The sequence below is a fragment of the Tachypleus tridentatus genome, chromosome 10, assembly GCF_004210375.1.
Source record: "Tachypleus tridentatus isolate NWPU-2018 chromosome 10, ASM421037v1, whole genome shotgun sequence".
In the NCBI taxonomy this organism is placed as follows: domain Eukaryota; kingdom Metazoa; phylum Arthropoda; class Merostomata; order Xiphosura; family Limulidae; genus Tachypleus; species Tachypleus tridentatus.
Window position 1 is genome coordinate 155,979,799 of NC_134834.1, and position 23,227 is coordinate 156,003,025.

General features: G+C 33.5%; 1 protein-coding gene across 4 annotated transcripts in view; it reads left to right on the forward strand.

Annotated features, from left to right (window-relative positions):
- Nucleotides 1–18,094, forward strand: part of LOC143230699 (uncharacterized) — a 32,704-nt gene extending 14,610 nt beyond the window's left edge. For all 4 annotated transcript variants that reach the window (XM_076464702.1, XM_076464701.1, XM_076464703.1 and 1 more), the window contains exons 3-5: nt 5,826–5,938; nt 11,438–11,615; nt 14,783–18,094. In XM_076464702.1, coding sequence (XP_076320817.1) covers nt 5,826–5,938; nt 11,438–11,615; nt 14,783–15,882 — 1,391 coding nt within the window. In that variant the 3' untranslated portion in view covers nt 15,883–18,094. The remainder of the gene's footprint in view (nt 1–5,825; nt 5,939–11,437; nt 11,616–14,782) is intronic.
- The last annotated feature ends 5,133 nt before the right edge of the window (nt 18,095–23,227 follow it).

Sequence of the window (23,227 nt, forward strand, 5' to 3'; positions counted from 1 at the left end):
AACATAAATTAATTTGCTCTCCATGAATTATGAAAAAAAGATTCAGTTCCAGATAAAAAAGAAGACTCAGTATTGTTTGTAAGTTTGTAAACTTTTGTATATAAATCATTATTTGTAATAACTGTTATTATAAATTGTATTGTCCTTTGTATATTAAGATATATTTGTGTTTAAAAAGAATATTGTGTATCAGTCTTCTTGACAGCTATCATAAATTTTATATATATCAACATTCAATTAATTAAAAAATTAATTTTTTTGAATATTTGAAATCATGTATCATAATAAATTGGAAACTCATCTGAGATAAATTATAATACATAGCAGTATCTAGTATGCAATAGAGGTTTTTCTGCCACCAGCTTTCAGGTAACTCCTACCTAAACTCTTGTGAATTGCATTATTATATAATACCATTATTATGCAACATTTGTCCTCCATCAATAAGAGAATTATACAGTTTGTTTGTGCATTAGCTTTTTTTATGATTTTGCACTTTGATTCTTGCACTGAACACATCAGACATGTTTTTTCTTTGTCAATTTTACAGTTTTCAGGAAACTTTCTTTTTTTTCTTTAAACTATGAACATTCATTCTTGTTATGTCATCTACTATTTGTGACAAATTTCCTCATGCAGGTTGTACAATGGCTTATGGAGACGCATTCTCTGAGATTTCATGTGGGCATTGTGAATAAGGTAGTTGATTCCCTTATGTTGCCAGGATCTTCAGCCCCAATTCTTTTTTCAGGCATTCCTTCTCATCCTATGTGAGTTGAATAAAAAAGAAAAATTTGTTTCTTCATCTCCTTCAGCTTGGGAAATTCACTCCCTGTGAAAGATAAACTTTAAATTTGTCACATTCTTTGGTTTTGATTTATCAGGCATGCACAATTCCTTTCATTTCATCTGTGTGATTATTCTTTCTCTTGTTCCCTTCTTTTTACTTCTAACTCACTTTCCTCTATAACATTCCTGGACCACTTGTGTTTCTGTGACATTAAGCATTCTCCTTTATCTGATTCTTACTTCCTTGATTTTCATTTTTCTCCATTCCCTTTCACAATTTTTGGATTTTAGCTTGCCCTTAGCTGTAGGAGATGGGGTGTATGCTATCTAGTACCCACAACTGTCTTAACCATTTAGCCTGATCAATTTTTACCATGCTTCTTTGCCTATACTGTCTGTATCTGCAGTTTGATGTACTGTACAGTGACTCAGTGTAACTTGCAGATGATTATTGTTCCTTTCACTCCCTCACTGGGGCCATTCTTTTCTCACTTGCCTCTTTGTTCCTGGGGTTTGTTGGAAAGGGATATTTTTTTATTTCAATTTTGACTTCTTTCTTCCCTTCTTTGATTCTCTTGCCCAGTTTGTTCTCTTCTGGAAAGAGTCTTTTCCCATCTGTCTGTGAGCTGTGGACCTTGCAATCACTAGGCTTTACATCTGTCCTGCTCATTCTGCATGTGAAATGACTCTGGCTTCATGTGGACTATTTATCTCATTGCTCACACATCTGCATCTCATCTAGTGGTCCTTGCATGACAAGAGGTATGTCTTACAAGACTGTTTGACCTTACTGGTTCTCCTGACCCTTCCTTCATTCTAATATTTGTATGGGTGGCTAAAATGATCAGTATCGTCCTCCATTTTCCCATACCTCCACCAATGCTTGTCATATACTTCTTCACCTATGATTCTGCTCTTCTTGGGATGCATCTCAGAACATCAATTGTACATCTCACATGGACCTCAGATGAGTCCTCTCTCCATATACATTTTCTCAAGCTTTTGAAAGATTGCCAGGCATAATCCAATTATTACCTTTCCTGCTGGATCATTTTATGTTCCTTTTCAACAACTTCTTAGCTTTCCTCTATCAACGAGCTTGGTGGAATCCAATTCAGAACCCCTCATTTTACACTTTGGATTTTCCTTCTTGAACCAGTTATTCACAGGTTGGTTTCCTTGCCAGCCATGTATCAAGTACTGTGAAGCAGATTGCAGACTGCTCCTCTTGTCTTGACTAGGTTTTTCCCTGCAAAATGTCTCTTCTGTCCCAGTTTATATTAGGGTTGCTCTTATGAGAGTTCCACTTCTCATTGCCTAACAAACACTTCTCTTTTGATTATCTGTTCTCTGTCCCTCAGACCTGGTCATCACTGCTTTTCATTTGGTCTTGTCTTATACTTATCCTAATGCTCACTCACATTTCTAGCCTTTATGTTAGGTCCTGATCTTGATTAAAGATATTCTTTGTCATTTCCCCTTTGGCTGGCTTATTCTTTGTTTCCTCTTCTATGCCACCTGCCAATTATAAACTCTGTTGTTTCAGCATTTTCTGCCTCCTTTTCTTCATGATATTTTGCCTGTTCACCTTTGTGTTTGGATTAGTCCAGTCCATCACCCATCAAACTGGCTTTTCCCAACTGGTAATCTTTTCCTTTCCTATTCTGGGCATCATTATACCTGGTCCTTTTACCTTCATGAAGAATGTGGCTTTTGACATTGGTCTATCTGCTATCAACTTCCTTCTAATTATTGTATCATCACACATCTCTCTTTCTTTTACCAGGCTATTCTCCAGGATTCAGCTGTCTCCACCTTTGCCATTTAGTGGCTTTGTCTGCATCATTTTGTCTTCTTGACACTGCAAGGTGTTTTTTCTGTGTTCTCTCCACCTTATTCTGGTTCTTCCTTATCTATAGATACACTCACCCTGTTCCCATGTTCATCCAGGACCTCAGTTTCATACAGCATGCTTTTACCTGTGTCCATTCAATCTACTGGCAACCTGCAAATTTTTATCATTTTTTCTTCAGACATATTCTTCATTCATCTTCCTTTTGTCACCATAATTCAGATCTTTGTGCTGGCAACTTATTCTATGCCCTTTCTATTATCATCATATTCTAATTTCTCCAGACAGGTTCTTCCTACCTCTGTCTTCAGCTACTGAGGAAGAAAACCTCTTATCATTCTCTTCTTTCCTATCCTTCTGTTTCATTCCTCTATGTTCATTTAGACCTCGACAGACTTTTCTGCCCTGTTCATGCAGTTTGTTGCCACCTAACTCATACCTCTCACTTTTGGGGCTCACTTCTTCCATTCTACATTATTTGGGATTCATCTTCCTCTCGGGACAAATGCTCTTCTGCCTTTATTGGTATGGTCTTCTCGTCATTGGAGCTTTTGTTTGCAGGCGGTCTGCATTTTGTTTCTTCAGATGTGTCACCTCTTTCATTCTCTCAGTGTTTGTTTCAGATGACTGTTGAGGAAGATCATAGAAACTGGCATATGGATTACTTTGCTTAATTTCATTACACTCTCTCTCTTTGCCATTTGGCTGCCTAATTTTCTGTGGGTCATTGCATGCTTCTTTTGCCATCCTATAATCTGTACACTGTGTTTAGGCAGGTAAGTACATTTTCCTTTGGTTTATAACATTTGCTTCCAGGATTTCACTAGATGGCTGGTGTGCACTTATTTCTCAAGATTCTGTATTGAGCCAGGACAATAGAAAATGCTCATACCATCTGCCCTGGCTTCATGTATATCCACTGTTCAGAGAGAGTGTTCCTCAAAACCACTTGAGGTATTCTTGTGATATATTCTGATATTTGTCTACTGTCTTATACATACCATACCTATTCCATATGTTATTATCATCAAAACATCTAGCACCAGGGGTGCTCTACCAGCTTTCCTGGCTTGAGCGAGCTTGCTTATCAAAATAGATTTATAAGGTCAACAATTGTGCTGTTTCCAGTAAAAAATCTATCCAGCTGAAACAGAACAGATAAGGATCCAGTCATTTTCTCCTGCTCTCCCCACTGCAGATTTCTTCCCTTTGAGTGAAGCTCAGGAGACCCTTACTGTTTCCCAGTTCCTAGCCACTGGTGGTGGAAGACCATGAAAAACTCTCACTTGTGTAACAGCTGGGGAGACAAGGGGGTACCAGTCTTTGAGATGTGGAGAAGTAGTGATACTATCGGTGTAGCACAGGTCATCCCTTATATACATATACTAACAACATGTTAGAATCGCTTCAATCTGAGTTTGTTCAGTTTTGTTGAGATAACCACATACACTTTATACACGTGCCCTTCTGCAATCATCTGCTATTCGGTGTAGTTAAGGTAAACTCTTACAAATTGTATTTTTGATCTGTCCAGTCACGTTGATGCATTTACTCTTTATATTACATATTTTATGTCATGCCTTTTATGCCATTTTCCCACATCCAGTGTCAGTACAATAAGTTTGACAGTAGAATTGAAGGAAGCACAAGATGCAGTCTGAATGTGCCACAACCACATCACACATAATGGCTCTGTGACCTCTTATAAGTCCTCCTCTAGTTCAGCAGTAAGTCTATGGATTTACAAGCTAAAATCACATGTTCAATTCCCCTCGGTAGACTCAGCAAATAGCCTGATGTAGCTTTGCTATAAGAAAACACACACCTCTTATGTGCAAATACTTAGACAGCCATGTTCATATTACTCTTACATATCTCGTATATGGGGCTTGTTTGCCTCTTCCTCCCTTCCAATCTGGGTGAAGAGTGTACTCTGGACAAGATGAGAACCAGTCTTTCATGAAAGCATCCCTATCAAACCCTCAGCCATTAGGAGTTAAACCCCATGGGTTTTCTTTGGGTGCTTTATGAAAGGATCTTATCTAACAGGTAAATTTTGCACTAGTCTTTCCACCAAATAAACATGAGATTCTAGCTTTCTGTATATAGAAATGTATATTACCTCAAAAGTTAATATTTTCTTTACCTGAAAATGTATTTCTGAGAGATACATTTTCTGTACTTCTTCCCAGTTCCAGTGCAACTCATCATTCTTGGCCACATCATGGAATAGAGATTATGAGTGCAAAATCATAGAGATTGCTGGTGCATAGGAAGGCTGTGTTTCTCTTCTACTAATAGAGGGCTTTTGATGTATAAAAACATCATTATGAGGTAGAAAAAATCACAAGAAATCTCACGAGTTTCGGTAGGGGTTGCATGAAATCTAATGGCACCTGAATCATATGTACAGGAAGGTAACTTTCTGTGTTAAGAGGTGAGTATCTATTAGAAATACATTTGCAGATAAGGAATATTCTTAACATTCAAAATTTAATTTTTTTGAAAAGTATGAAAAATTAATTTTATCTGAAACTTTGACATTGTTTTGATATTAAATGTTGCTCTCAGCAACTGGAAATTCCAAATTTAGATTATAATAAATTCACTCATTTTACATACATTGCACTAATGTACCATATGAAGTAGTTAATTTTATTTTTGTTACTGCAATATGTGTGCTTATAGGTTGCAGCCACACAAATCCAACACCACATTTTCATGTACTGTCTAGAGCAGTAAACATCCTAAGGCTAACACTATTCTGGACTGCTAGTGATCTGTTTACTGATTTAGCCACATTGTAAAACTAATATTCCACAGGGATACCATAATTCAACAGTTGCTTCACAAATAAAACTCTGTATTCTAAACATACAATAGTTGAATGACTAAGTTATTGTTAAAGAAATAAATGTTACAATTAATACAATGTGACACAAAGATTATTGGCATGCAAATGATAGAGATTGTGGATTGCAAGAATAAGATATAATCTCGGACAGTGTGGTGAGGAAGTACAGAAAAAAAAATGATGTACACATTTATATTATGGTAAAAAAACAAACAAAAAACATTTAATGTTAATAGCATTTTTAAAATTCATTATTGGAGTATATTTACATTTGACTAAATGTAATGATAGCTGTAATAATACATAAAAATATTTTATTTATACCTCTAGCAACTTGGAAAGCTGTTACCATTGAAGGACGATCTTCAATTGCCATTTTTGAATATGGTGTGGTAAAAGAGGAGGGAGAAGAGATCAGCAGTGAAACAACAGAGACAAATAAGGTAATCTATACATTAAGAATTGTTGTAGTACTGGATGATACTATACGGCATGCCTGCTACCCCCCTAGTTAATAAGTAAAGTTTTAAAAACTACTGTGTTTTTAAGATAATCCAGTTTGGATGCAGAGTTGATCATGTAGTATTTTACTTTCTTGCAGGGAAAATAGCAAGTTACATCCAAAAATGGAAAGGTGTCTTTCCTGTCATTGAATCAGATAACTGTCAGGGACACCTTTGTCCTAGTGCTCAATTACCACCATATATTGATTTTAAATGTAAGGTGTGTTTCGTGTGCAAACTTGGCTTTGTTCGTATATTTTGTTTTTGTATGTTAAAAAAAAGCCAGTTTTGGCCCCTGCTACACAGAATTAGACTGATATATAGTTAAGATAGTTTTTAAAACTTTTCTTTTAACTATTAAATCTCTTAACTTTTAGGCAAATTTTCCATTCTACATAGTTTCAGACCTTATATTTCAATGTATAGAAACTTTGAAGTGTAATGTTTAGTAATTTTTAACTTTAATACTGAATTTACGGGCCTGGCATGGCCAAGCGTGTTAAGGTGTTGAACTCATAATCTGAGGATCGCGGGTTTGCATTCCCGTTGCGCCAAACATGCTCATCCTTTCAGCTGTGGGGGCGTTATAATGTTATGGTCAATACTATTTTTGTTTGGTAAAAGAGTAGCCCTAGAGTTTGTGGTGGGTGGTGATGACTAGCTGCCTTCCCTCTAGTCTTACACTGCTAAATTAGGGACGGCTAGCATAGATAGCCCTCGAGTAGCTTTGTGCAAAATAAAAAAATACTGGATTTGATACCAGCAATTTATAGTTAAGTTTGCTTTGCTTGAGTAACGATAACATAACTTTGTGTGACATGTTTTGGTTCAGTTTTGAGTCTTGGACCTTCTTCATTCAGATGTAGTTTTGTTTTAGCATTTATATCTGTAACTTTTTAGTTTTCTCTTAATTTTTTTCTTTAGTTTTTAGGTTAACTTGTAAGGGGAAAGCCCTAAACTGGTAGGAGAATTTATGAAAAGTATTTTCAAACATCTCTAACCAATTCTACACACATATACCACTAAACACTTGTTTTTTTTGTCATTGTATTGTGATTAGTTTGTTCCTTGTTCCTGTATAAGTGTTGAGTCAGGTTCTTTCTCAGTTGAAGATAGGGAGATCATTATGGTCCATAGTTTCCATTATACTCCAAAGAGTTTGCACCCAGAAGAAGAAAGGTCCACTTTTGAAAGCACTCAGGTTATAGGGGATTTATAATTTTGTTTCAATGTTTCTTGAACCTACTTGTTTTTCTGACATTATGAATACTCCAGAGTCTGATGTTTTTCAAACTCTCAGTTAGCAGATGTAAGTAACTACTCTGTTGGGAATGCCACACTATGAAATTTTCTTATTATAGCAATATTATTAAATGTACATGCAATACATTTAGACAGTGTAAAAAATGTAAGAATCATTTTTCTAATTTGTTTGTCTATAGTTTAATCAATGCTGAAAGTGTTTGTCATAACTGTAGCCCTTTCTCTATTTGATACAAATTCATGATCTAGCCTGTGACATTTCTTGACCTATTATATGAACTACATAATTTGGACTAAAGATTTTTTTTAGATTTATTAAATAGAATATGATCATCACTGTGATATCTACAAAACCTAAGTATTGCAGATGATACTGAGGTGTATGAAAGTATTTATACTCTTGCTATGTTTTGAGTATCATAAATAATTGATTGTCATAATTGCTCAACATTCTAGAGTATGACATCAACACTGCCATTTGTGAGAGATTTGTGTATATAATAGTTTGATGGGAAAATTACACTCATATTTCTAATAACAAGAGAGTCTAAGTAGTACATTTGATATCATAAAATCCATTTTTAATATATTGGCTTTGAGTATCACGTATGATACTTAAACATGTCAGTCAAAACACTTGTATCAATTTTGATTGTCAAAACAGTGAAAGGATTAAGAAGGTCAGTGTGAGAAAAACCTTATCACAGATGTAAACAAGAAGATTTGATCTATTTCAGTTTTGATCTGAATTGTGATATCCAGTAATTTTGTTGCTTCTAGAGACCATTTTGTATATTATGCACTTTTAGGATTTCTTTTACAAGAAGATGCTTGCTATAAAAAGTATCAATGTAGAATATTGTTTGTTTATCTGGTTTGAAGTTATAATTAAGAAATGGTGCTAAAATCAGTTTTATAAATGGTGTATTTTAAAGTTACAAAGGGTCTGGGAAGATTAAATCATGCTTTTACAACTATTTTCAGATCTAGTAGACACATGTGCTAAACCTAACTACAGCTTGTCCTGAGAAATTGGAGCTACACAAGTGTCTCAATCCATGCTTCTGTTACTTGCATTTTTTTTTCTATTCCTCAGCTTTTCTTCAAATAATTATACAATGTACAATAATTTACATGTTTTGAAGAAATTGTTGCTCAAAATTGATATTAATTAAACAGTTAAGGTGTTGAATTGTTTTGGTTTTTTTTACCAATGATCTGATATGTATTCATATTGTAAGTTGGCTGGTTCAGTCTTAGCCTTGCCAGTTTTAATTTTAGCTGTTAAGACAAGAATACAAAATATTTGTAGCTTTGCTAAGTTTATTTAATTAGTGATTAAAAATATAGTATGCAAAAACACACAAAATACACTTTAAAAGTTTGTAAATATTTCACTTAACTTCAGTTGTCACCAACTGTTCTATGCTACATGGTGGGCATCCTAAATCCCAGATGCTTGTTCAGGTTGTGTTTGGATATCACCCATTTACACATTGCCCTCTTCCCTAAGGATAATTGGTATCTTCAGTCTTATATACACTTCAATATGTAGCATGTGAATAACCAATCATCAGCTTAGAATGTTCTCCTAGTAGTTGTATTAGCCATTTTAATCTGTGTAAAGGCTTCCACATTCTTTCAAACCATGATTTCAAGAAGGTAGGTTGCATCTTTAATCAGTTTGAAATTTCATATTTTTTTAAACCTAAATATAGTGGAACCCCTCTAAGTAGCCACCCCTCAGATTCAGTCACCCCTTGAAAGCAGTCATTCAATCACAGTCCTTTTTTTTTTTTGTTTACATATCCCTAATTTTGTTGAGTGGAACCCCTCTAATCAGGCCAGTTTGTCTCTCCCAAAGGTGGCTGCTTTAGAGGGGTTCCACTGTACATCTCAGTTACTATGTTTAATAAATTATTGTGGAGTTCTGCAGCATCGGTATAGTTATTTATAATTTTTGTGGCTATTCAACTGTACATATAAAACCTTAATAAAAATTGTTTGATAACTTCCATGTGCAAAATTTAAAAATGCTTAACAACCTATGTCCAGCACCAACTGAGTTCAAAGGTCATAACTAGAAGAGATAATTGTTTACTTCTTTATTTATTATTCTATATTTTAAGAAAAATAAGTTTAATAATTTATTTCTAAATAGTTATATATAATGTATAATCATTGAAATGTTACTGTATATTACAAAATACTAATCCATTAAAACCCAGCCAAGACAGGGAAGACTAAAGGTTAGGTTTATATTATAGGATATATAACATGAGTGAACAACCATATCAGTACAAGTTATGTAATGCTAGTTAGGCATGACTGGAAGGTCAATATAATAAAAAAAATAATTTATAGCATTATGAAACTTAAGCTACTTTGACTAAAATTTGTATTTTTGTATTATAATATGTAGTCATTCTATGATGGAAAAAACATAATTTATATTTATTTTGTGTATTTTGTATGACAGTTATAAGGTTGGTTAAGTGACAAACCCCACACAGTTAGAGTATAGAAAATAACATAAAATATAAAGTCTTGCCAAAAATAAATGTTAGAAATGTATTTAAGAGGTTTTAGAGATTACACAAATAATATTTGAGATTTTGTGGATGAAGAATAGCTTTTTTTTTATCATAACATGATATTACTTTCCTCTCAGACTAGTAACAAAACAGATTTGATATTTTTACAACTAAATTCTTAAAAAAATATTTCATTAAAAAATTTGATTTTTTGGGTGCAAAAGAATTGTAATTTTTACTCAAATTTTAGTCTACCAAAATTTTGTGAAGATAACGTGCAGTATCAAAAGTTATAGTTCAAACACTTAGCATGTGCAAATGTGTAGGCAAACTTGTGTATTAAACTGAGCCTATTTTGAAATGATTAAACAGTGGGGTAAATAAAGAGATATACTTATGTCTTGATTCTATACAGTTTCTGTTGTTTGTAATTTTTTGCCTTCTGCAGACCAGTGAAGATAATCAAGGAGGCACCTTTATATAGTTATTTACTTTCACAGCCACGAGTGCATATTAATGATCACAAGATATCAACAACCACTTGATAGTATTGCCTAAGTGTCTCTGGTTCCACCTGAGCCTAAACATGCACACTAATTGGTTGAAATGAGAAAAAAGAAAATAAACAAACTGGCACAAAATTAGGAACTTGTTTGGCAACTGCAACACTGTTCCTGAAAAATTATGAAGACAGCTGAATCTACCATTAAAGTTTTAAAAACAAAGCTTGATTTAGGGCTCAAAGAATGTAAAAATAGTTCTTGACTTCTAAAAGTTCAGAACTGCTCAAGTTTCAAGTACTATGTAGTAGAGCTTTATGCACAAATGAAATGGGAGAAAATACTAGGCACCACAATGAAATCTTTAGTTGCCAAGGTGGCCTGGCACCTGGGATTTGTTGAAGCCTAAATTAAACACTGTGCAATCATTAGCCCTTTGTTAAATATTAAATATTTGTTAAATAGAGTATGTGCTGGCAAAGACAAACATTCCATAAAATTCTACTGCTCATTTCATTTCAAGCAGAATTTGAAAAACTCATTCCAGTTGCTCCACTACTTAGCTAGATATCGGGTCTAGAATATATGTTTTATCATTAGTTTTTAATTTTTTACCAAGTCTTAAATTCTAAAATGTGATTTTGAATGTGCATTTCATTGATATGCTTCTTACAGTTTTTAATTTGTCAGTGTTAGTAGAGGTACACTAAAGATTTATCAACTGTAGTAGATAAAGTTATGAAATACTTTATAAAAAGCATTTAGGTAAATAAAGTACCGGTATTAATCTGTTCGTTATCATTAGTAATTCCATTAAATGTAAAGAGAAAATTAAATAATTTAATGATAAAAAGAAAAAAGTTTTTCATCACTTTCAAGACCTTTTAACTAATTTTTTTGTTATCCAAGTTGCCATCTAAAATTAAAACTACTAAAAATACCACTGTTGCACATTATTGTTTTCCAGTTATTTGTTAATATCTTATTATTTTAATTAAAGTATATATGAAAATAAGATGGTTATTTTTAGTAGGAAGTACAGACAAAATTTCACTGAGGCAACCAAAAACAAGTTTCCTCAGTGATACCACTAGTTATGTTATTTTTCATTATAATATGTTAATGCATTCTTTGTTTTTCAGAACACTTGTGTCAGAGGGGAAACTGAGCTCCCTGATGTGTCAGAAGAAGATGAGGTTATTTCTGAATTCAGTGAAAGTGCTGGTGATGATCTGTATTGTTCAAAAGATAATGTTTTGAGTGTGAAAAAAGAAATTGAACTTCAAGAAGAATTGCAAGAAGTTGATTCTGGGTTAAAAGGTACATGTTGTTAATTAAAATACCTCCTTGAGGATTTGATATATTTACACTAGTTGAATAAAGAGAGTTCTTCACAAGGTAGGAGTAATGTAAAATTCAGAAAACATAACTACATGATACAGGATTAATTTCAGGGTACTTAGATCCTTTTTTGTCTGATGGCTAATACTTCTGCTATAGAGTCTTCTAATAGAAGTTTAAAATACACACTGGGAGAAAACTACTTTATTAGCTGGATTGCATTGGTTACAGAAATGTTAGAGGGCTTTTACTTTTTAAAATCAGTGTATTTGTAGTGAAAAACCACACTGCCTTACCCCATTAAAAAGTAAATTAAGTAGTATTTAATCATCATAAATTTTAAACAATGGTGATATATTTAACCTATGCTTTTCACTAAACTGCAGAGAGAGAACAGTGGAAAATCCACAGCAGTGATATTGTAGAGCTCAAGCAGTCATCTGCAAAGCCAGATGATCATTTTAATTTTGTAAATACAAATAACTTGTATGTTCCAAAAATGTGGTTAAAGTCCTGATGAAACGACTCTTCCAATCTGACTTTTATAACTTTACCTTCCAAATTCACGTACTAGATATACTTTTTCTTTACTAATTATACCCAGTAATTCACCATTTTAAATGTATCCTAACACTATAAATGCTATTCTGTAACCTCCATTCTTGTTTCTGGACTCCATACAAAATCATTCTGTATTTTATCTTGCACCATGTACTCTTTGCAAATTTTCTTTCTGTACATTGATTTTACTTTAAACATATCTTTTGTTAGTCTATCATGATGCCACATTTAATACTACATAGTTTTTCTTTGCTATTCTTGTCATTGTCCAATACTCTTTGAAATATCATGTGAATGTGTTCAGACAATATCCAATTTCAGAGAATGTTTGTTTAATGAAACACAAACTTTATGTAAGCAAAACAACAGTACATTCCATCTTGAAGTTCTTTCAGTTTAAGATGTGTAGTTGTTTTTTCAAGAAGCATCTCACACAAATACAACAAATATAAGAATTCACCCCCTCCAAACAAAACAAAGGAAAATAACATAAAATAGCTTATTATTTATAAGAACTTATGGTACCCCATATAGAAGTATTATACTACCTTGCACTTCACTGTTTTACTCATTTAACTTCAGTAGAGGCTTGTTGATCAACAGGCATTCAAGAGTTTAGAATATTAATCCATTTTCATATAATTATTGTTTGCTAATAAAAAATTATGGAGCACAATTGCTTATAAAATTTAAACAAATGAATTACACTATTTGATCTGTCACTCTTTTGGTCAGTAAATGTTTGGACTATTACTTAATCTACATTCATATTATAATTACTGAGTGATTACTTAAATATTAAGAAGTGCAGTTGCTTACAAAGTTAATAATAAATGGACTTTACAACCTTATTATAAATTAATAGATTTAACAGAAGTGATATGTTTGTAGGGTCAAAGAAATAAATATCTTTACTACTACATTCTAATTAGTTGTTAACATTATACATAACTAGCGAGGAAATGCTTTGTGTATCTAATGGAAATGCTTTGTATATCTAATGGAAATACTTTTTTTTTGCTTGTAGCATTCTTTGTTTTCCTTTTTCAAACTAGTGCTAAAGCAAATTGTATAATTTTAACATTCCTTCATCCAGTTTTAGTTCATTTTTGTATATCTTAATTGAAAAGTATGTTATATGTGTATATTTGTTATAAAAGTGTAATGACAGTAAATTCAGAATATCATTATGAGAATTTGTATTTTAGTTGAGACAAAAGTATCAAATCATGAGCTTGTACATTATTAAACTGTTGAAATTTACAACATGACCTGTGTTACATATTATAATTTATTTTCAGGCAAGTCTCTGATTTATTATATTATGTATGTTACATATTATGATCTTAAATAGCCAGAAATTTTAATTTTAATTTAAAAGTTAATTAAATGTTAACATATATCAAATTTATGATAGCTGCCAACAAGATTGATGCACACAATTTTCTTTCTTAACACAAATATATTTTAATACACAAACAACAATACATACAGGTAAAAAGCAGCTGGTATGGGTAGAGAAGGCACTATGTAGAAGAGCGAACAGTTTTACAAATTTACAGACAATACCAAGTCTTGTATCTGGTCTAGAACTGAATATTTTAATGACTGTCCAGGTCCATGATGAGCAAATTAATTTTGAGTTGATATTGTTACACCTCCCTTAAGCTAGGTTTACTTCACACTACTTATGAGTTAAATTTTTACTGATTAAGATATTTGATGGCCTTGTAGAAATACTAATGCTCGAAATTAATGCAATGAAGTTGAATTGTTTGTAATGTTTGAAACGTTTCTGGTGAAATTCTGCAGTTTTCTGATTAATAAGTATTAATCACAATTACAACTTCCAAGGCTTATAGTATACTGACTGTAGCTAACTTATAATAATAACTGTCTCTTGGAGCATTGGTTTTATACACCAATCATGCAAGATTCTCACACTTTCAACAATGTTTGAAGACATGCTAGCATTTTCTTAAATATTGTTGATTCTTACTCTTGAGAATCTTCTACAAATCTATAGAACAGGCAAGACTTGCTCAGTACACATCCAACAATACTGAAACTCATGTAGGTATTAAAATAAATGTATAGTGGTAAATCCTGAAACCTATTTTGTACTTGTGCTGTTGAAGATTACTTCTGTTATTTCTTATGTTTTTGTTTTAGTCATAACTGCTGTAGAGTTCATTTGTTTTTCTATGCTAGAGTATTAACATTGTTTTTTTTAACTTTCATTGCTTGTGTGACAAAATATTAGAGTAAAAATTCTATACCTTTTACTTGTTATTCTTCAGAAATTTTATGTACATATTTACTAAACTTGTTCCTAGTTTTGTGGTGCAAGAATGATGTTTTATAAAACATACATGTCTATGAGTATGTTCTTCCTTGTGTGATACATGTCTTTTGTTTTTTATGAGAATAAAATTGAATTGATGCTGTCCGTCAGTATAAACAGTGTTTGTATATACGGTTTTAAGAGTTAGTTCATTAAATAATTACAAATTTTATTAGTGCAGTTATGAAATTCATGTGTGATGTTTTATTTGATTATTATTATAACTTCTTATCTTTTATAGATCCAATGAACTTTGTAAATAGCCAGTGTGGAAAACAGTTACTTGTGGATCAGACTCCATATACAGAAAAAAGCAACACTCGGAAACCCAGCAGTGATGGTGTGTCTTTGAAAACATTTATAAGACAAGATAACCTAAAAAAATGTCCTGTTCCCTATGTTAGAGATAAACCATACAGTTGTTTTGTATGTGATCAAAAATATGGCAGTAAAGATCAACTTGAAATACATGTGAGGGTACACGTGGAGCAAAAGCAATACAGTTGTGTAGCTTGTGGAAAAAACTTTAAAAGTAATAGTAACCTAAAATTGCACAAGAGAACACACACTGGGGAAAAGCCATACAGTTGTATTGTGTGTGGGAAAGAATTTGGAACAAGCAGTAACCTAAAATCGCATGAGAAGACGCATACTGGAGAGAAGCCATATACTTGTGTAGTGTGTGGCAAAGAATTTTTAACAAATTGTCACCTAAAAAGGCACTTGAGGACACACACTGGAGAGAAACCTTATAGTTGTATTGTGTGTGGGAAAGAATTTGGTAGTATTAGTAACCTAAAATCACATGAAAAGGTACACACTGGAGAGAAACCATACAGTTGTGTAGTCTGTAGCAAAAAATTTAGAAGTAATAGTAACCTAAAATTGCATGAGAGAATACATACTGGTGAGAAACTGTACAGTTGTTTAGTGTGTGGAAAAGAAATTGGAACATATAGTAACTTAAAATCACATGAAAAGATACACACTGGAGAGAAACCATACAGTTGTGTAGTTTGTGGCCATCAGTTTAGAAGTAATAGTAACCTAAAATTACACGAGAAGGTACATACTGGTGAGAAACCATACAGTTGCATTGTATGTGACAAAGAATTTAGTAGCAGTAGTGACCTGAAAAAACATCAGCGTATACACACTGGAGAGAAACCTTACAACTGTGTTGTGTGTGGCAAAAAATTTGCAACAAATAGTAATTTAAAAGAACATCTGAAGATACACACTGGTGTAAAACCCTACAAATGTGTAATGTGTGACAAAGTATTTGGAAGCAGTAGTAATCTGAAAAAACATGAAAAAGTACATACTGGAATAAAACAGTAATTTGTTTAGTGTGTAGCAGAAATTATTCACAAGAATAGTGGTCTAAAAACATGATGGTTTACACTCTGGAGAAAAACTGTATCTGTGCTAAAGAACTTAGAATGACTAGTCAACTAAACCTTGTGATGCATATTGAAAGTGCATTATATAATTGTATAAACTGCCACAAATAATTTAGAGCTAATGTTAGAATATAAAGTGTGAGATGTCAAACACTAGAGAAAAATTATATGAAGGTGTGATGTAAGGGAAAGAACTGAGAAATGGCAATTATACATTAGAAGATCCAATGTGGAAAAGTATTGGTCAGTTTTCTCTTGAATGGTGGAAGTAATTATAACCTAAAACTATATTTTTTCTCTGCTGATTGAGAATTTGGTTACATTCATCTCTACCTGGATATCAGGTCAATAACAGCTAGAGAAAATCATACATTTTTTTTTAATGTAAAGGAAAGGACTTTAAAGACACAATTATCAACATCACAAACCCTAAAATCCTATCTTATAACAGTTGTGTAAACAATAAAGGATAATTTTACAATAGCAACTATATTTTTCATCTCATATTATTATTCATTTTATTATATGAATTAAAGTGCAATTTTGGTACAAACAATGACTATGTTTTCATACTGCATCACTCATTGAATTAGATTTACTTCTCTTTTCATTTGTTTGTAAAGTATTCAGTCTATTATACAAAGAACAACTAATTTATTAACACTTTTGTTTTCTTTGACTCATTCAGTTTTTTTTTTATTTTATGTTATTACTTCTGAGGTCCAGTTATTATCATATTTTTCATATTATGTATTCTTTTCAAACTATTAATCAGTCCCTTGCCTTTAACATTGTGGATACAAAAATATTAGCAGTATCCTGTTATCTCAAGGAAAGTACCAAACAAATGTAATGGGTTCCTTATCTTCCTGTTCTGTTTCATTTCACCTGACATAACTTCAGCAAACATTTTATGAAAGTTTGTGAACACAAAGCTTTCCCCCCTCATGTTTTCTTTATTGAAGATAACCTGAAAGGTATTGAATAGCTGTACAAAATAGGCAGTCCCTTCATTGTCCAAACATCAGTCTTCAAAAAGCTTCTCATTGCAGGTATGACATTACCTGACTAAGAATATGCAGGGCAAGAAGTGTGGTAGTAATCACACTTTTCTCCAAATATTTTTCCAACTATCTTTAGACGCTTTTGCGAGTTCAACTGGAATATCTTTGGACCCACTGTCCTTCATGAGGCTGTCATGAAATTGTGATACACACAGAAACCTCTAAGTATGATTAAAAGTTTTTCAAGAAGCTCAGATTGTTGTGTATAGGATGTTTCATAAATAACCTGATCACAAGTGACTCATTCTAACTGTATTTGCATGTTTCTGGATTTTTCAATTGCAGCTGTAACAACTGATGGATCTGTAGGAGAGGAGAGGTCCCTGTACTGCCACAGTGGCAATGTGGTACAAAATACACTGAAGTTAGGAAATATGCTCATCAATTTGTACAGCATTTTTTCAAGTTGTCAGAATTAGCTTAACTTAACAACGAAAATTAAAATCCTTTTAGGTTGTATAATATATCAGTTTGTAGAAAAATTGAATTAGAGTGTGAATTTAAAACATAAAAATTGTTTAATAAATTAAAAGAACATTCATGATTTAATTTGGATTGTGGGCAAGTAAGAGGAATATGGAATAATGCTAATAATGTATTGCTAATATACTAATAAGCAGATTGGATTATGAGTAAATATCTTTTTATTAATAACTGACCACTAATTATTATAATTAAGACAGCTGCTATGTAGTTAAAATATTATGATAGAAAATATGAGAAGAATTTCATATTTGACTTTACAATAAGGATCTAAATTGTCACAAAAATTAATGAGATGTTCAATAGATTATACTATTCACTGAATATGTAAATTTCTGTTTTGGTTTTAGTCTCATGTGTTCATTTTATTTTATAAAACCTTCATTTTTGTTCTGTTCAGATACTGTGGTAATTCAAGGTTAACTGTAGCAAACAGTTACCTGATCTTTGCAACTAGTACTTATTGTGTGGAAAAACAGGTGTAGTAATTTGTAGTGGTGGAATGAATGAATGAAGCAACAATGTTGAAATCAAAGTAAGAATAAAACAAAGGGAAAAATGTTCAATCACATTATTGTATTGCAACAAAAAAAAGTTTTAGATGAATAGTGTATATAGCAACAGATGACTGAAAAATAGAAACTACAGTGCATACTGTCAGGAAGTCAAGAAATGCAGAAAAACAACTATGAGACTTCACAAGCAAGTTTTAACCATATTTGGACAGAAAGAAATTGGCTTTTTCTGATGACAGAAAAGAATTTGCCCTGTATTCACATTCTCTTTCTTGTCAACCAATCAGGGACATTGTTTACAAAAATTCAAAATGATTTCTATGTGATAGTTGTAAAGTAGGATACAATACAACTATCCCTTAACAGTAGATAGCTTCTGAGATCAAACCTTGTTACAGAAAGTAACACCTCATACTAAATTTGGTATGATTTGAACAGGATTTAGTATGTTACAAATTAGAACTTAATAAAATTAAAATGTTTATATAAGTATAGAATATATAGGAGAATAAGATAAGATTTGCTTTACAGCATGTTTTTAAGTTTTTACAGCACCCTAAAAACTCTTTAATACTTTAACCACTTTATGTAATCTCAAACAAAAAAAGCTAAATTATTTTCAAAGCACTAATTGTCTGATAATCTGTGTATTATCCAAATAAAATGTGAGAAGACAACAAACAATGTAATTCCACCTTTCAGGTATGGTTTTCTTTAGTGTTTGAAAAAAAAAAAAATGCTAGAAGTACTGTATTAAGAAATGAGCAATTAGTGCAGTTTGATAATTGATTACTTATAGGGATTATTAGTCAATTACATTCAGTTAATTGATTATTTTCACATGTAACTTGGATAGTTGGAATAATCAGAAACACTAATTTTGATTAATTAGTTGGTTTTGTTTAATGAATCATGACACCGATTTAGCTGAACAATTTTGAATGAATCAAAAATACTTTGAAATTGCAAAAGGCCTGGCATGATCAGGTGTTTAAGGCACTCGACTTGTAATCTGAGGGCCACGGGTTCGAATCCCCATCACATCAAACGTGCTCACCCTTAAAGCCGTGGGGATGTTATAAAGTGATGGTCAATCCCACTATTCATTGGTAAAAGAGTAGTCCAAGAGTTGGTAGTAGGTGGCACCTAGCTGCCTTCCCTCTAGTCTTACACTGTTAAATTAGGGACAGCTAGTGCAGATAGCCCTCGTGTAGCCTCTTGGTGGATTTCTGTACGCCGTGAGAGGGCCTCCCAGGGAAGGTTCTCTTCTTTCATTTCACCTCCTCTGGGATCTAAACATCCACCCACGTGTTTGCCGTGCGTGGCAACTCGTGAAGGAGAGGAGAGGATCTTGGTGGTTGGGGGTCCAACCCTAACATGCCACTTTGGCATTGAATTCCTGTAGACAGGCAGCCTTGGGGTAGCCCCCCTTTGGCCATTTGGCTGATCTCGAGCTGGGGTCAACCAAGTACCAGTGTTAGATGCTCTCAACAGGTGTTGTGGACATTGTATCTGATGCTGGTGTTTGGACATAGTGCTCACAAAACTCTGGCATTGCTGCAGTGTCCTTGTTTGACATTGTAGTGCATCCCCTCTTAGGGGTCCATGGTGGGTGGGGTCAGTGGGTACTGAAATTTTCCTTTCTTTATTATGGAAACTCCAATTGAAAATCTTAATAAAATAGTGAAGAAACAATCTATAGGTAAATGAACACGTCTTGAAGATTCTGAGCAGCAGTCCTCACCATCTGTACCACCTGTTGGACCTCATTTTCTTATATTGCATTCACTTACAGACAAACCTTTAGGGCAAATATCTCTCTTTTTCATTCAGAAGGGACTTGCTGGCTCTTCAAAGTCAGTAAAGAAGCTTCGATCTGGTGGCATATTGATGAAAACATTCACAACTCAACACAGTGACCTCCTCTTGCATTCAAAGGCATTTGGGGATATACCAATTGAGGTTACATCTCAAGCTATTTTGAATTCGTCACGAGGGGTTATTGTTGAGAAAAATTTGAAGATCCCAGAGTCGGAGATTCTCTCTGGTTCCTACAGTTTCTGTAGTGAGGCGTATATCCACTCGCAAAGATGGGAATTATGGTGCCTCATTCTCACATTTACGTCATCACGTCTGCCTACCACCATCAAGGCAGGTTATCTTAATTGCAGAGTACGGCCATACATTCCAAACCCTCTCTGATGTTTCCAATGCCAGCCGGTGGGCTGAGCAGATAGCCCTTTGTGGCCCGGCATGGCCAAGCGCGTAAGGTGTGCGACTCGTAATCCGAGGGTCGCGGGTTCGCGCCCGCGTCGCGCTAAACATGCTCGCCCTCCCAGCCGTGGGGGTGTATAATGTGACGGTCAATCCCACTATTCGTTGGTAAAAGAGTAGCCCAAGAGTTGGCGGTGGGTGGTGATGACTAGTTGCCTTCCCTCTAGTCTTACACTGCTAAATTAGGGACGGCTAGCACAGATAGCCCTCGAGTAGCTTTGTGCGAAATTCCAAAAAACCAAAACCAAACCAATGCCAGCTGTTCGGTTACTTGAAGATGTCATGTCATGGTTCTTTGATTGTGCTCATTGCAGTGGCAAGAACTATGATGCGTATGAGTGTGAAATGGAACCTTCATTGCATCCATTGCAATGGCTCTCACCCGTTCTACTTTCGTTCTTGCCCTAAATGGTTGAAAGAAAAAGGTGCAGCGTTTGAAAACGATTCATAACATTAATTATCATGAGGCTCGAAAATTGCTGTCCACCACCTCATTTCAGACGTATGCTGCTGCACTTTGTTTCACAACTACAGTGAGAGTGCAGCCAGGTCTCATCATGCTTTCAAAAGAATCGTTCTCCAAACAAATGAAAAGTATTTTGCCCTCTATGGTTAAAAAGGTTGATGAATCAACTTCAACACCTATCTCTGCCCCTTACATACATTCCAACAAACACCAAGATCTACATCCTTTGGTTCCAGGTACAGGCATTTCCTCGGATATATCTTCTTCTACCACCCCAACATGTAAAACAATCATTCCTTCACGTCCTCAGTCACTGGAATCCCCTTCCAACAGCAAAGGCCTCCCTCGAAGGCCTCCCTCGAAGGACAGTAAGGAAAAAAGACGTGGTCGTAAACAGAAGGGTTCTCCACACAATTGGCTTGAAACAACTTATTTCAAATAATATTTTACCTAGAGAATTTGAGCAAAACATTTCTCATCATGTTTTAATTATTTATCCGAATTTATTCGCACGTTGTCATGCATCAGAACTCACTAGTTGGTACTAGAAATAGTTTCTTCCCCAGGTTGATTCTGAATTGTATATCATAAGCATTGATGAAAAGCATTCATATTCTTTACTCTAGTTTCATTGAAATAATGTATGACATATAAATTCAGATATACAACATTTACTTAACGTTTATATTTTGTGAGAAAATATAACAACATTATGATAAAAGAAGTTTTGTTTCATTAAGATATAAATATAGACTGTCATAAACAATAATACCTTAATTTTGTAACTCATTAAAAAAAAAACAAAGTGTGAGATGTAACGGATTTACCGTTATAAGTTTTTTACAGTATAGTTTTTTAATGTATGTGACGTATGTTACTGGTCGTGTATTGCACAAGTCCCGCCTGTTCTGAAAACGAGACTAAAAATCAACAATATTTGTTTTACGAAAACGCTAGTAATTGAATGTTCTAGAAACTCGCCATAAATTATATAAACCAACGCGCCAAGAGGCTGTAAAGAATATTATTATTATTGGTCATCTGCAGTGAATGTGTTATAGGCCTCGGAAGTTATAATTGTCATTTAATGTCTGTTGATAGGAAAACTACAGAACGGAACCAAGAATGTTTAGAGTTTGAATATTACAAACAGCTCAACTTTAGTGAATTACTTCGAACATCATTACTTCTACGAGAATAACAAATATATACGCCGGAAAAGTCAGCTTATGAGGCCAAACAAGAAAAGACAGCGTTAGCTAAGGCAAGGCGTAACAAGATCAACATACAATTAGTTTGCTGGTTGTGAACCTGAACTTTTGGTAAAATATTCAGTTCTAGGCCAGACAGAAGACTCATATCAGTTTGAGAGTTTGTAAAATTTTTGTATATAAATACTTTATTTGTATTAATTATTTGTAATGACCGTTATTATATATTGTATTGTTTATGTATTAAAATAAGTTTGTGTTAAAAAAGAAAATTGTATATCAATCTTATTGGCAAATATAAATTTGATACATATGAACATATTAACTTCTGAATTAAAATTAAAATTTCCAGTTATTTGAAATAATAATACGTAACATACTTAACACAATAAATTGGAGACTCACCTAGGATAAATTATAAGTAACAAAGATCAATGCACTCCCCTCGATGGCTTGTGCAGCTTTGTGCTTAGTTGTCGCCCTCGCTAGTACAGCAGTAAGTCTATGGATTTACAAAGCTAAAATCAAGGATTCGATTCCTCTCGGTGGACTCAACAGATGGCCTGATGTGGCTTTACTATAAGAAAACACACCCGCACGCTTAATAGTAAACAAAAGAAAAGCAAGGTCAGAGGCAACGGTAAATCCGCCAGCAGATTGGAAAGCATTAACGTTGATATCATTTCTGCAATCATCATGGTTTTTCAGCTGACATTTTTTACACCTAAGTTCAATATCATAGGAAGTGAAGACGAAAAAAGATGAGATGTAATTGTGTACGTACTTCATCGTTTAAGTAATTTAATCACAAAATCCAAAACTGATATTAGTACAAATGGCTTTTCAGTTAATCTTATGTATCATCATTGAATTCTGTTATTGATGAAAGGCTTTTATGGGTAGCGACTTGTGAGAAACAAGAGACAGATATGAAATGTTATGTAAACCCCCCCCCCTTTGATTTTTGTCTGGATTAGCCAAACTAAGAAGAAATATAAAAAAGAAAAAAACAACATTTGCACTGTACGTCATTTTTATCACAAATATCTGGTTTATTACATATATATATATATATATATGCTTGACACTGCCAGAAACGTTGCATAATATATATGTATATAATATTATTTAACATTTCGGGCAGTATCAAGAAATATATACTGATAGCTTAGATATTGCAAGAACCATTGAATGAAGCGAAAGCAAAGGAGAATATGTTTAGCACAATCCACTCAACATTCATCATATTCGTCACCAACAACTGTATCGC